The 15,729-nt window shown below is 41.5% G+C and overlaps 1 protein-coding gene across 1 annotated transcript in view; it reads left to right on the top strand.

Moving 5' to 3' along the window:
• ENPP1 (ectonucleotide pyrophosphatase/phosphodiesterase 1) overlaps positions 1–9,669 on the top strand; it is a 58,626-nt gene extending 48,957 nt beyond the window's left edge. The window contains exons 21-26 of the mRNA XM_009644361.2: positions 2,274–2,428; positions 3,610–3,745; positions 4,735–4,815; positions 5,881–6,013; positions 6,726–6,882; positions 7,783–9,669. Coding sequence (XP_009642656.2) covers positions 2,274–2,428; positions 3,610–3,745; positions 4,735–4,815; positions 5,881–6,013; positions 6,726–6,882; positions 7,783–7,950 — 830 coding nt within the window. The 3' untranslated portion in view covers positions 7,951–9,669. The remainder of the gene's footprint in view (positions 1–2,273; positions 2,429–3,609; positions 3,746–4,734; positions 4,816–5,880; positions 6,014–6,725; positions 6,883–7,782) is intronic.
• Positions 9,670–15,729: the final 6,060 nt, after the last annotated feature.

The raw sequence follows: 15,729 nt of genomic DNA, 5'->3' as shown, positions 1-15,729 counted from the left end.
TGAGCTGCAGTTTGCAAGGCTGTAGATGTGCTCATGACAAAATAAACTGTTTTGAGCATGAAGCAGGTAAGACAATAAGTAAATAATGAAAAGCGTAAGCCAAAATGGAATGTAGCCTTTGGTGCTAATGGCTTAAAAGATGAAATCAAGATGGTTAGGCTGTCAGAAAGAGAAATAGGCCAACAGACACCTTGTCTCATCTGTGTTCATGAAACCTTTCTTATGCAAATAAACTCCGTATTTACAATACCCCACTGTAGCTCACTATTAAGAAGTAGACTTAAATGCCAGTTACAGGCAGCATCCAGTACTTGCTGCTTATTCGGGGCTAATTTAAGGCTTCTGTTGGTTTGTGTAGCTTGTCCTGGCACACAGAGCGGATAGAGCTTTCTTGAGTCTTTTCCACTTATGACAGGGCATCTTATAATGAGTCCCAGAACCCTTTTAAAATAACTATTTCAGTGTTGTAACACCCATGAGAGCAACAAAATGAAATCCAGTTAGTATGATAGAGTGTGCTTTCCCCTAAGTTTGTAAGTGGTTTTACTGAAACAGACTGCTAATGCGTAGGTGGATGGCTGAGTGCCTTTCAAAACCCGGCTTTGCAGAAATATGGCAAGGCCAGGCGCATAACCCATTTCAGTTCTGTTTTGTAGAAATAGTAACCTAGAAATAGAGAATAAGGCTCTCAACCTACATTTTTTTTAAACAGTAGGATTTTGGCCTGGATTATCAGTGAGACTTGGCTTAGCACTGGTCTTAATAGCAATAATTTCCTTGTAAATTGTATGAACTAAGCACTTACTAATTAGATATAAAAAGCATTATCACAGATGAAAGAATTCTAGTAACCAGCCTAGATGCTCCTTAAGACCATTTAGTCTATTAGTTGCCTCAGTTTGCAAATTCTGTCATTGACTGTCATAACCTGACAGTCTGTAAGAGCAACAAAATATTAATTGCATTTTTGGTTTTATGAAAAAAATGTGAATTGTTTGCCTATTCCCTCATGGGTGTAGAAATAAATGTCATAATCTTGACTTTGTTGTTGTTGTTGTGGAATTACTGTGGAAAAAACCTGCAGCATACATTGCTCAATTTCTTTCCCCATTTAAAACAGTTGCCTTGAAATTGTAGTTCTGCATAAATTGTGGATGGTAGTGATCTATTTAATGGAAAATATACTCTGATGGCACCTTTGTAATTCCAGTCATGTAATGATTAAAACACTTGCATTTTCAATAGCAAAGTAATATTTTTGTTATTTTAAAATATTTCCATGATGTGCTAGTTTTCATCAGTTTTTATTTTATATCAGAGAACTCAAAACTTGAAAACCTCATTTTTGTTTTTTTCCAGTTGGCAAAAATTTAAATATTCAATGTTTTGAATGATTGCAAGAGCATGTGTTTGTGACTGTTTTGTTACTACTTTAGTTTTTCTTTAAGACAAATGGTACTAACTCGAAAGTAATTACATTGCTAACTCTGCTTTACTTTCCAGCTTCTGTCTAATGACTTATTCTCTGCTGATCCCACATAGCTTCTTTCTGATACGGTTTTAAAGGGAAGTCTTCACTCTTCCGTTGGATGCGGTAGTTGGCCAATAAACAGGCAATGCCTTAGGCAAGGGTCTGCCAAAACCCCTGTGCAGTATCGTACATAAAAAGTCTACAGAGATCTTTCTCTGTATACAAACTTTCTGAAGAGATGTGGTCCATGAGAGAGAGGGAGAAGGAAGGCTTTGTGACTCTTGGACTCACTATAAAGCGAGTCCTCGCGCATCTAAAAATCCAACCAGTACTTCACTGTATCATTTTAGATCTCTGTATTTCTTAGTCCTTTAAGTGTCACTTTTACATATGACTCTGTGGTTTCTACTAAAATAGTCCCCTCAGCAGATTTCAAATCACCACAGTTCGTTACTGTCCCATCTAAATGTAGAAGCAGATCCCACATTGCGTATTTAAATTGAAACACAAAGTCAACGAAGTCTTTAACTTTGTAACTTAGATCTGTCTCGTGTTTTAAATGTAAACTTAATTTGTACAGTATAAGTTTAAAAGATTGCTTTATACTGGCTTTGCCATTTAATTTATTGCTTTAGCATAGAAACTCTACCTTTGATATAAGAATGAAAATGGTTTTTGTTCTGTGTTACTGTGACTTCTCTGTTTGGCAATTGGCAATGGGGGCAACCTTAGCAGTATAAAAGAGGAAGATGCTTAACAACTAGTATTGATTGAAATGTAACAAACTCTATTTCTGCTGCAGTTAAGAAGACAGAGAAACTTACTTTGCCCTATGGACGGCCCAGGGTTCTGCAGAAGAGGCATAATTACTGCCTCCTTTACCATTACCACTATGTGAGTGGATACAGCAAGGACTACAGGATGTCTCTGTGGAGCGCGTATACTGTTAACAAAGATGTAAGTATCTGAAGAAAGGTTAGAAGCAACCTTGAGAGGTAAAGCTTGAATGTCAGTTGCTCCTGAATGCTTCTTAGATCTGCTCGTGATATTGTCTCCCGGGAAACTTAAGTAGAACGACATGAGATAGAGTAATTTTGTATGAGCTTTTCTTCACTTTCCGATATTAATGAGGATTGGCTTTGGCTCCTTCCTGTTTCTTGGAGTGAGCTGCAGTTTTGCCTCCAGAGCGAGCAGATCTACCAGGAATAGAGGAGCCTATTGCCATTGATACAGAAGCCCTATGTGTCTGCACTGGCTTACTGCTTGGTAGTGTAGGTCTGCCATAGCAGTCTGCCAGTGCTGTCCTCTAAAGTCCGGTCTCAGCCCTGGTTTTGTTGTCTTAAAGCAGTGTTTGCAATGTGGCAAGACCATTTTGAAAAAATAATCTCTGCGCTATCTGTCACCATTCATGCTCTGATCCAATCCTTCTCTCACAAGGTCATCCTGACTGGCGAAAAAAAGAGGTTGGTGGAGATAAATCTGGTTTTTGCTGTCCTGAACCCTATGCTAAAGATGGACATGTTCATGCAGAGCATTGATCTTGTGAATGAAAATGTTTTCAAGTTGGCCTTTCTTATTCAGGGAAAATTAGAAGCTACGTCATGCTTAAAAGGAATTAGGACAATAGAGGTTGCTTTTTAGTTTGATTATCTGGGAATCTTAGGTTTTAAATAATGACTGTTATAATTAAATTTAACTAAATTCTGGCAAGGTTTGCTTGATCCTAAATATTTTGAGGTTAGTGGCATGAAGCAACCAGTTACTGTAACAAGTGGCCCAGTAGAGAGAGATGGCTAACAAGACATCTGGCTGCCTCTGCTTCCTAGCCTGAACAAGTACCTTTATATTAGATCAGGTTATCTTTAATAGGCACCGCTAGGTTTTCTTTTGGAAGTTATTCTCAGCTCAACTGAAATGCTGCAGTTCTGTTCACTTCATTTCCAAAAATACATAAATGGACAGGAGGGCTTGTTTTTGACTGACAAGACAGTCATGCTCTTGCATCTTAACTAAGTCCCTTCACGCCAGTAAAGGCAGTTGCAGCTAAATATTTAGAGTTCTGCAGTCCCCCTACCCCGAGAGAATTATTGTAAGTCAGCTATCCATTTTACCAATGATACTTTATTCTTGTTCAATAGGACAAATGGGTTTCTGCTACAGAAGATTCCTCCAGCTGTTTACACAAGGATGTTCGTATTTCTTTTAATCATAACCAGACATGTTTGTTTTACAACAATCATTCTCGCCTAACTTATGGATTCCTTTCTCCTCCAAGTAAGTACATTGCCTTCATTGTACAGCATATCTGATTTAAATAATTTGTAATGTAGTAGGTGTAGTCCTTTACAGATGTTCCTGAAAACCAATCAGAGTATGAAGCAGTAGTTGCAGTTGCAGCTCACTTCAGCTTATGAGACAGAAAAACGTTTTAGGCACTTCAGCAGTTGGTGCATTATCCAAGGTTATTTAGTACTTCCCAAAAGCTTTGGAGCTTGCCAGGTTTCTAAAGTGGCATCTCATAAAAGACATTGGAGGGAACATGTAAACCTTGAGTCAAGTCTGGCAAACTAGTAAATTGCAAATTCACTTTGTATGGCAGGTGTTAGTTGGAACTATCCAAAGTAAAATTTAAGGATGTATCATTAAGTAAAAAAACTGCCTTGACAAGTTTATTTTCTGTTTAAAATATACTGTTGTGTGTTATATGTGGTCTTTAGTAAAGCAATTCAGCATTGGTCTGAAGAATGTAACTCTGATTTTCAAATATAGTACAAAATACTTAGGTGTTTACTCATGATTATATTGTTTGTGAACTGTAGCTGACCTGATTTGGAAGCATTTTACATTGACTTTACTGCACAAAGTACTGAGTATTAGGTTATGTGAACATCCACATAAAGTGTAATTTGCAAAGTTCCAATAGAGCTCCTATTTTTATGCCTAGATTCTGCAGTCCAAATAAGTTGGCGTCACATTCGTGAATTTTATTCCCTTTCCTACATTTCAAAAGTCTGTTCTGATATTTTTAAATCTCATGAAAATTGTTCCACTGTATATCTGACAAGTTCAATTGCTGCTGCTGCTAAGACTACTTATTTTGGACAGGATCCAGCATGTACTGAAGTTAGCACTTAGACCCACATCAACTTTGGAAAGTGAAGTTAGGTCAGCTCCTCCTTAATGTTATTACACCACTCTTCAAAAGCATGAAAATGTAAGTTTAAAGTAACAAATCAAAGTAATGAATTGCTTTTTTTGTTTAGATATTATGACAGATGCAAAGAAACCTCACTATGATGCCTTGCTTACCAGCAACATTGTGCCAATGTATCCTGCATTTAAAGGTATTTTATTTGTGTGTGTATTTTGTGTGCACAGTTGAATATAAGAAAGACTTCTGATTTTTTTTTTTTTCCCTTGCTTCCAAACCATGCAAATGATCCCTGGTTCAACTTCCTCTGTAAAATAAAACATCAATGAAAAGTTCCTTGAAGTAGGATTATAACTCTTGTGAAAAAGGCCCACCATTGTGAGCTTATGATTCCTAATCAACTGGCTCATTACATGGGAGCAGAGTATAAGCGTCTTCATTTAATGTCTGATGGTTTTGTTTGCATTTTCCTACCTGCACAGGGGCTTATACTGAATATCTTCTAGAGAACCCAGATAACCATACATAATTATGTCAGTTAAATTATTTTCTGGTTTAGGAATGTCTCCTAAACTCAAATTAGTTTCCAGGCAGGAATCTAGGGTCTCAATCACCAAGGAAACAGGAAAACAATCGTGTCTTTAGTAGAAAAGATATGAAGACCTGGGCTTTCCTGGGTGAGAGGGAACATGAGATGGTTGGCTGAGAGAGATTAAGCATATTCCTGGTGAAAAAGAAGGACAACTATGGGTCTTCCTCTGGACAACAGAGATGTCCTGTTTTGTAATGGAATAGTGGTCAACTCTTAACTGCAATTAAAAATACCATATCGGTAAGGAGATGTTTCAGGTACATCTAAACTGAAGGACTTAAAGATACTTCCCAGCTCACAGGTGTGGGTGTAGGAGCTAGACAGGCCAACTTGATAGTGGAGCAAGACACGGGCAGGCACGGTCTTTTCTCACCTTCCCTCTCCATGATTTGGTTTCCAAGGAAAGAAACCCAAGGCCACAAGGGAGCAGCATCACTGCCTCACTCTGGTTTGTGGTTAGGGTGGCTGTGAAACCACAGCGCCAGGAGATACTGCAGTGCATGCTGCTGCTCAGTTAGATGCAGACTTTGAAAACTGCAAACACCTGTATAGCTTACTATTTTCCTAGCTTATCATGTCTGTTTACACTCCACTGAAAACTGCAGAGTTGTGTTAACAGCTTCTACCTTGGAGATTATGTTTCCCGTTTCCATTACTGTGTTTCAGTGTTATGGAATTACTTCCATCAATCCCTGCTACCTGAATATGCTGCAGCCAGAAACGGTGTCAATGTAGTCAGTGGTCCTGTGTTTGATTATGACTCTGATGGGCTCTATGATACCCCAGAAAAGGTTAAAAGGTGGGAACCTTTCACATTCTAATCCTTTGTTTCTTTCCTCCATTAGTAGTCAAACAGTAATTATGATACTTGTTATCAATGAAGGCATCTTGCGGAGATGGGCCCTTGGCAGGTTCTGTCAGTTCAGAGGGAGACAGTCAAATGGCCCTAGGCAGATACCAAAGTGTAAAGCTAAGAAATAAGCAACAAGCATGAAAATAAAATGCACCCTCAAAATATGTCATCCTAAAACCTGATGCTGTTGCATGTGGAAGAATGTCTGCTAGCCTGAAAACTTACGATGTTGCCTCTGGGAGCGGAGGAGGCAGGGCTTATCCCTGGTGTCACGGTTGACGCTTCCTGAGCTGGCAGTGTTCTGCTGCAAAGTTGTGGGTGCGAGTATATTAGTTAGCACAACTGGTTCAAGCCAGCAGGCAGACAGTTTTCTGTGCTCAGGCTGAACTCTCCCATCTACTCTGGATTCTTACACATTTTTATGATAAATCACTGTGTTATTGGTATACCTTACTCAAACTTGTTACTTAGATCAGCCTACAAGCCAAACTGGATTTGCAAAATAGTAATCTGGAATTGTCCTTCCAGGCCTAAACTTCTTTTAGGCTAAATAGTGGATCGCTAAAATCGATATGCCAGAACATAGCTGATTGCTGTCATTTGTTCTTTGTGCAAGTATGATTTGGTGGATTTACCAAAAAAATCTTTTGTGTTTCAGACACCCCAGTAATTCAGAAGTTCTAGTTCCAACTCACTTCTTCATTGTGCTGACCAGTTGTAAAAATACTTCTGAAACTCCTCTGGAGTGTGAAGGGTCTCTAGATGCCTTGTCTTTCATTGTACCTCACAGAGAAGACAACAGTGAAAGCTGTGCAGTAAGTCGTCTGTTTGGTCCCCATAAGTACCTGAAGTCAGGCTTCAGCTTGTTTTGCTTGGAGATCAGCAATTAACTAGTTAAAGACTGTAAAAATGGTGCAGTCAATCGTGATCATCTTGGGAGAGAAGACAATATTTTTGTAAACAGAATTATGTTAAAGTCTGTACATGTGCTCAAATGTGAAAATAGAAGTTCCCTGTTCAAAGAGCAAAACTTATAGCTAACAGGGTAGAGTCAAGAGTATGTTGAGACCATCAGTGTGGTACATACATAGATTTCTGTAGTGCAAATATCTAGTCAATAGCTGGGACAGATGAAGAGCTTCTAGGAGAAGATGAGTCATCCAGAAAGAAAGGTCAGGGCTAGGCCAAATACATACCCAAAAGGAGAAGACACTGGTTGCTTCCAGTTCAGGTACTCTAGGCCAAATACATACCCAAAAGGAGAAGACACAGATGTTCCTGAAGAGCACTGGTTGCTTCCAGTTCAGGTACCTTGGCATTGTGATGAGAATGCACATAGCTGCACTCCATATAAACCAGAACAAAGTGTGGAAAGTGTACACACCTATCATACAGTGACATTTCATAGCTCTCAGAAATAGTTTTATCATAGAGACGATGGATAGATGCTGGACCTCACCTGCCATTCCCCCTTATCACCAACTTCCACTGGTGCAGCTACAAGTTCTGAATGCTTGAGGAATTAACAGCAAGTGCTAAACTCAGGCAAGCTTATAACTATTTATAATCCAGTGCGCTCTGTTTGTTAGATGTTTGCCAACAGTTACTGCTTTCTGTCTTTCTACAACGTCAAAATGTCTTTTGCCAAGTGGTTAAATGTATTTCAAAAAAAGATGTTTTTCAAACCTCTTTTTTTCCTTCCTCTATCCCAATAGGATGGCAAGTCTGAGTCCATGTGGGTTGAAGAGAGAATGAAGTTCCATACAGCTCGGATCAGAGATATAGAATTAATTACTGGACTCAGCTTCTATCAAGACAGAAAACAGCCAGTATCTGAGATTTTACAGTTAAAAACGTATTTACCGACTTTTGAAACAGTCTGACTTCCTACGGAATGTTGTTGTCCATTTCACAGCTGATTTGTAAATAGACTGTTTTTTAATTAATGAAAACATTTTTTTTTAAATAAGCTGGAACATTTATTGAGAACTCTTGACCAAAATGCCAGCAGGGAGGAGAGTGGGTGCCATATTTGTATCTCAGGGACTCCTGATGGACTACGTATATAACACAGGACGGCAGCTCCTGTCATTCCCACTTGAATGTGGTAGAACCATGTCCATTATTAAATGCTAACAGCTTTTGATCATCGTAGTCTGAGACACGAACAAAAATGTTATCTTTTATATGCACTGGAGAGGGAGAAGTTTATAAAGCATGGGTCATGATCAATACTCTACTTCAAAAATATAGATAATTAGTAGGTACAGTTCTGGGAAATAACTATATTCTTGGTGACCATTGAAATCTAAACAACAGCACCTCTCACTCAGTTTTCCTTGAAGCATGAATTGCATTCTGAGCTTTGAGCCTCATAAAATAGTGCAGCGTTATGCTGCAAGAAGCTATTCTGAGGTTAGTAAGACTGGTAACCGAAGCTTCCTCAACATGGGAGAGATGCCTGGCTAAAGTTCTGTTAGCTGGGAAGCCTTGGTATGCTGCTGCCCCCTGGTGTCTCCAACACTGAAGGAGAATTTGATGTACAATTTGCATCTTGTATATGCATCCTCAGAATGAGCAAGTATAGGATGCATCAAGTCACCTGCAAGTCAGAAGAAATTAATTCAGGAAGATCTCTGAGCTCCCAGAAGTAATTATCTTACTTCAAATTAAATTTAGATTTGATGAAAAGATTTTGCTTTCTTGAAGCAAAGATGACTTTCTCAATTCGGTGCATGGTTTTGTCAGCTGTGGTTTTGAAATCCCATTTTTGTCAAGAAAAGGTAATTTTGTGTTAAGATTGCTGCCTTAGGTAGAACAGTAAGATGAGCCCATCTAAGGGCACATCTCATTGCTACAGTAAATGCCCACAGGCCATTCAGTTGTCTGTTTGCAGCAAATGACCAGATCCTAGCTGCATTTGTAGCTCTTCTTAGTGCTACATCATCCAAATTCCAGCTCATGTAAGTTGCCCATCTTGAACGCAGACACTGCCAGATGCAAGTTGTGAAGAAGCATCTAATGAGCTTTCTTGGAAGCTTTCAGGCTACACAAACAGCTGCTACAGGCACTCAGGAGTGTAGGAACTCCCTCCTCTTCCAGTACACATGCTATCACCTTTGTAATTCTCCCACTCTCTCTAAAGCTGATGAGCCGACATCGGCTCTCTTATGTATAAAGTTTGGCATAGTCAATTACACATTTATGTTCTTCTCATTTAAAAAGAAGAAAATACATCACGCACAAGTATGTTAGAAGAATGAAGAGCCTGTGACTGAGCAGAGAGGCGTTTTACCATACAGCTTGGTTAGGGGATGTTGGAGGCTGGATTCACAGCCTGCTGAAGTCAGTGGAAGCTTTTCCATTAACTTCACTTTGAGCAGGCTGAAATCCTGGGACCATTTTTTTTCTTTTAACAAAATGTATTTTCTTGATCTTCTGTTACAAGCATGAATTTTTCCTAAAGTAGTTTCACTGTGTGAAGTTTAAATGTGTTGTAGCAACCTCACATTATCATATGACTGTGACAGCATTATTCAGTGTAACTGCTTCGCAACATTGCCTGTGACCAATAAAAACATCAGAAGTATGCTCTTCATGAACCTTTCTGTACTAAATACTACTGGCTAGTCTCAATCCCTGCTCTTTGAGTTGAAGATAACTTCTCCTCCAGCTGGAATGTTGCAGTTACATTCATTATTGGAAGGGGAAGGTCAGAAGAAAGATGGTCAAGATGTTCTTAATTTTTTTTTTTTTTTAGAACTGGTACTGTCTCCTGGACGCAAATGATGCAGATGTTAACGTCTTCAGAAAGTGAAGCAATGCTGTTTTCAGTTAAGAAGCAGGGCTAGCCTAGCTCCTGGGTCAAGGTGGAACAGGATAGGCCTCAAGCAGATGACTGCTGGTTTGACCTAGGGAGGATTTTGTAAGGGAGAGTGGCTGTGAAAGCTCTTGCAGTCATCAAGAGAGGGTGGTGGCTGAGAGGGGCTTGGGATGTGGCTTTGCCAGAAATTGACAAGTCAGCTTGACAGGGAAGAGAGCTATCTTGATTTAATCTTTGAGTAAATAGTTTTGCTTCCTTTATTTCTTCACCTTTGCTTTTTGGAAACATTTGCAATGGTGGTGTCAGAGCATTGTTAATAAATGCTGGTGCTAGTCATGGTATCCAGTGGCACGTGATACCCCAGGATGGCTGATACAGGGTTGTGTTTTTGAAGCCCAATGGGCCCCAAGGAGCATGCTACAGCCATCATCAAACTCATAATTCTGCAAAAAACCTACAGCTTTATCTATCTGGGTGTAAAATATTTTCCATTGCAGCTGATGTATGGTGTTGGAGCTCCCCTGGGCATTCTCAGTAGGTGAAGCTGGAAGGTGTCACAGCAACACTGTCATGACATGACTGTCAGCTTTATTCAATATAACTGCTTCTTGACATTGGCTGTTGTGTAGCCTGGCCTTCTTGAAAGTAAAAACAGAGAGTGGAGGGGCAGACTAAAGGTCATGGGTCCAGTTGTGTCTTACCAGTGTCTTGCGTCACCAGGCATTCTCAGGGAAGGCACCAGGACATGCTCTAGGCTGTGGTTGGTGCCCAGCGATACAGGGAAGGTGCTGACCAGTCTCCACCTCCCAAGCAATGGTGTTTGCTCAGGGTGAGGATGGGACAGCTGAGGAAGGGGGTGGTAGGAGCCTTCACCGATGTTAAAGATTGTTCCAGGGTGAACAGAGCTAATCTGGTCCTTGTGACTGTTATGGTCAGGATGAAGGGAAAAAGGGCCTGAAGGGCAGCTGGGGGAATCTGCTTTAGGCATGGGCTGGCTAACTGTGGGCTGGTTACTTAAGGAATGAAATGGGTAGTGAAATGATTTTGGGCAGGCAAACCTTAACATACCTGAGAAGCTGATGGCTCTCTGATGGTGGAGCAGGCATGAGCAGTGGGGCAGAGGGGCTGCTGAAAAAAATGCACGTGGAGTTGTGCCTTCAGAGGCATTCAGGTGGTATGGATTTATATTGCTGTCTGCTTCCCCTCTCAGTAATTGCGAGGTAATTCGCTTGACTGATGTGTTGCAGGTTTCTTGCTCTTACTTACCTCAGGGTCCACCATGTTTTAAAAAGAAAATGAAGCAATATCTAACTGCGTGTATTTGAGACGGGCCTGTTCTGGCAAATCTGTTCTCAAGACAGCCATCATCTGCTAAACCACTGGGTCCGGCCTAGAGCACAACAGCCGTCCCCTAGCAGCACTGGCCAGGGGCTGCCCTCTCTCATCCGGAGAGTGGGTGGCCTGGGCTTCTGCCTTTCCTTGGTCTGAGGAGATTCAAAGTATGAAATTATCCCTTTAAATACAAGGTTATAAACCAGGCTCAGCAAGTTGGGAGGAGCTACCCTCCACTGCATGGGAGGGCACCCACTTTTCCAGGGAAATGAGACTTGTGGGGACCAAAAGGCAAAAAGGAATATAAAAGAAAGCCTAAATCTGTGGCTCTGTGGTTAGGGTGCTCAGCTGGGAGAAAAGATCTCATTTCTGACCTCCCTTTTTCTTCCAAGATCTGCTGCAAAGCTCAAGCCTGTTCCTGAGGAGGCACCTGTGCCAGGTACCAGTTGCCCATTGTGCTACACAGGAGTGGATGCTCAAGGTGAAAACACCACAAGGGACCTCTCCTATGGCGGTGTCACGCTTGGTGCCTACAGCGGCACCACTAATGAGGTCGGGAAACCATCCCAGGCTCGCAGCGAGGGCTATACTCGGCTCTTTTACTGCTATCTTGTGGTCAACTGTTTTTACCCTTCTGAGGAGTTCAGGGACAGAGTTAGTGTGAGCCCAGCAACTTAGTAAAACAGAAGTTTCCAAATATTTTTGTTTGGGTACCACCATTGCCAGTGGCAGCGGCAGCAACATCTCCTGCTTACCCTCATACAACCTGCGGTGATGTCTGGGAGGTGTTGGAGCATCACACTGAGGTGGCTTGTGTACCATGAGTGGTACGTCTACCATAGTTTGGGAAGCTCTATATTACAGGAAACCAGTCCAGGTTTGGCATCCTGTGACTCAGACTCGCTTGGAAAGGAGTCCGAGTCCCTCACTGAACCACTGTGAGTCACCACACCGGCCTCGAGCCTCAGGAAAGGCTGTTATGGAGACCACGGACAAACTCGCAGTAATTATGGAAGCCTGGCAACAGATTTTAGAGGATGCCATTGCAAATTATCATATTCCTCCTCAGCCACAACATGTGTTAAATTTGTGTTGCCCTTTATTGCAGGTTTAGTCCTTTCTATTTTTAGTTTCTCTGCTGAAATAAAAAAATACAGCAGGATGGAAAAAATTTTGAATCACCCCAAAGTTCCTGACTGATCTCCCCCTGATTAGGAGACAGTGGAAGCACCCTTTGGTCATGTCCATAAGGCACATATGCATGGCTGAAAGTCAGTCTAGATGACACAAGGCTGCATTCACGGCACTCTGGCAAAACCGTGCTTCAGCACCAGCCTCCGTCTGGGGCTTGGAAGAGAATTTGTTGACATCTCTTGATATCTGCCTGTGCTGGAGGCCCTTCCTTTGCTGTTCTGTGTCTGTACCAGAGCTTTGACTTTCTGGCTGGCAGGAAGTGCGCTGCCTGAGGACGATGAATTAGGTTTTAAATCTCGTACCTGCTGGCTGCATAAGGCGTCACGGTCCACTACAAAAAATTTTAATTATACTCTTTGTTATAGTGCTGTAACTAGGTTTAAAACTGTAGCTAGCTTCTTTACACTGCAGAAAGAATGCTGTACACGTGATTCTGCTGTTCAAAATAAGTCATTTAGGGAGGTGCAAAGTTTGATAATCACGTATGGATGCATTTGACTTTGAATAAACAGTGAATGCAGCTGCATTTGGTGGTGATACCTGGCCCTCTTCTGGTGTAATCTGAGATAACTGGGAAAAGATCTGTTTTGCTCAGTGTACAATTTCTAAGGAAATAGGCCCTGGGACAGTAGAAATCCCAGCAAACCACCTAGAAAAGAATGGCCCTGCTTAAGCTTTTTATGAATACATTCTTGTAAATAGCTACCACTCCTACTACAATTTTCAGAGAGGAGAGTACTGAGCAGACTGAAATTTGACAAATTTGGCTGCAGATCTCAAGTTCCAGAGGATAGGGCTTGCACTGATATGCTGTGCACATGGAGGAGAGAAGAGTTTTCTTTTGACTGGACGCTTCTCAGTATGTGTAAAGGGCAAAGCAAACAAACTTGAGAAGATCAGAAAACAACTTGAGGAAGAAGGCACCAATTTTCAGACATCCCCACTAGCTGGCTCTAAGTCCTTATCAGGAGTTAGACTGTCTTGCAGACTCTGTAGCTTGGCCATCTGAGGGCATAGGTAGCTGCAGCTCTGGGAAAACTGTTGGTGACAGCCACCCAGATTCAGCACTTGAAAGCTACAGCCACGTAGCTTCTTGACACATGTAGCTCCTTGAATACAGAAAGCATGGAGATTCCAGCAACATCCAGAATGAATCCTTCGCAATGACAATTTGCCGAAGCATCATCCATGCCAAAATAAAGCTTATGAAAAATGGACATTTTTGGCATGATGGTGAACCCAAAGTATTACAAGAAAGAGACCTACCTACAAGAAAAAGGCATGTGGAGCCTAATATCAGTCTACAAAAATCATAGAGCTGTAGCTATTTCTGTAAGAGTGCGACTGTTCCATTGCTGAAAGGGCATCAAAAGAGGGGCAGTGCTCTGGGAATTGGAGGGAATGGATTTATTAGTTGAGAACAATCACACAACTTTTTAAAACAGAAAAAGGCAATTAAACCAGAACCATGTTGAGGGACAAAGGACTTCGATAAATACGTGAAAAGGAAATATTTCCCACTATTAATAAAAAAATGAATTTTGAGGACTTGGTAGATTGCAAACACCTTCCTAAATCCCCATCTTTGAAAAAAAACATACATTGATTTTAGCCCTCTCTTTGGAAGAAGGTTCTCTCTGACACGTAATATAGAGCAGACTTTGATGGTGTAAGAGGTGACACTTTATGTAGATGGGGTGCCAGCTCCGAGGCTTACTGAGCATTTCCAGACAGGTTAGTTAAGAAGTCAGTGGCAAAGGTCTGAAGTTCTGTGAAGACCCCTTGTTAAAAGTTGTTTGCCTGGGAAAGATGATGTGAGTAAATGTATCTCTAAAAAGCCTCTTTTCTTTGCTCATACAGAAGATGAGGTGCACAGTGCTGTTAAGGAGCAGAGTAATGAAAGCAACTCTCAGGTGAATCTCTGGTTCTGAGTAACTACGAACAGCCACTCCATCATTGCTGCTAGTGAGTAAAGGTGATACTGAAACAAGCTGTAAAGAACTTGTCTAAAAAGCCTCTTTTCTTTGCTCATACAGAAGATGAGGTGCACAGTGCTGTTAAGGAGCAGAGTAATGAAAGCAACTCTCAGGTGAATCTCTGGTTCTGGGTAACTACGAACAGCCACCCCGTCATTGCTGCTAGTGAGTAAAGGTGTTACTGAAACAAGCTGTAAAGAACTTATTTATGAAGGAAGTGCATGCGTCTAGCAAACACCCAGCATTTCTTTCTGCTTTTTTGAGTCTAGGTGATGTATCTGTCCATGTACCAGACCCAGCTCCACAGCTTGGCTGGGGGGGCAGCTGAAGTAGAGAGGATCCAGAGGACGAGGCACGGCAGCCCTCTTGCCCCTTTTTATGTCCCACCCTATTTCATAAAAAAGGGTCTCAAGTAAGGAGCTGGATCAGAGGGTTTTTTACAGTAGGTTTGTGTTAGACCCAGAGCATCAGACTCAAAGTCCTATTCGTCAGACCCAACCTACCCAAAATGGACGTGACTCATTGTCTACGCATGTTGAAGAAGTCAGGAGGGAAATGAGTTTCCCTTTCAACAATTTAACTCAAAGGCTTATTGTAACGTAATTAGTCAACTGGAAAAAGAGGTGCAATTACATAAGATAATTTTATGGATTTCTGACAGATCCCCAATGCCTCTGTATGAACCTGTACCCACCTAAGGAGGAGGAGAAGCAAACTCTGCTCATCCTAAAACCTGGACCTCAGAGGGCTGATTTGATGTTAAGAAGCATGCAGCATAAAAAGCAAGACATTTAAACTGTAGTCTTCTTTATTATTCCCTTTAATAAATAAACCTCTCTTCTGGATGATGTTTCTAGGTACGGGCTGGTGACAGCTATTGAGATACGCTGTGACATGTTACTGTGATCCGTTCCTCCAGGATGGGTGCCATTGGGACAGCAGAGGATGCCCAGAGAGGGGTCTGCAAGGGGCTCCCGCTCTGCTGCAGGTTGGACAGCAGAGGAAGCCCAGAGGGGGGTCTGCAAGGGGCTCCCGCTCTGCTGCAGGTTCAAAGCACAGCAGCAGCACAAAGCGGGAGAGAAGGGGGATCAGTGAGACCTCATCCTGTGACTTGCAGCTGGTTCCAGAGGAGTCTTAAATGCACGCTTGGACGTTTTATTTTCTGCATCTTTAATATAGGTTTAACAACGATTTGCAGAGCGTACAAACACATGTCAAAGTAATGCATGGTGCTCAGGCAGACCTGTTTAATACTTTATGAGAAACTAAGATTCCCTGCATTTCAAACAAGCCTGTGCTTAGGTCACACCCACCATCCTTCTTAACAAAACAGCAGG

This window comes from Egretta garzetta, unplaced genomic scaffold (assembly GCF_000687185.1).
Source record: "Egretta garzetta isolate BGI_Z169 unplaced genomic scaffold, ASM68718v1 scaffold397, whole genome shotgun sequence".
Classification (NCBI taxonomy): Eukaryota; Metazoa; Chordata; class Aves; order Pelecaniformes; family Ardeidae; genus Egretta; species Egretta garzetta.
Note: the sequence above shows the minus strand (reverse complement) of the source record. Positions and strands in the feature narration are given on the sequence as shown.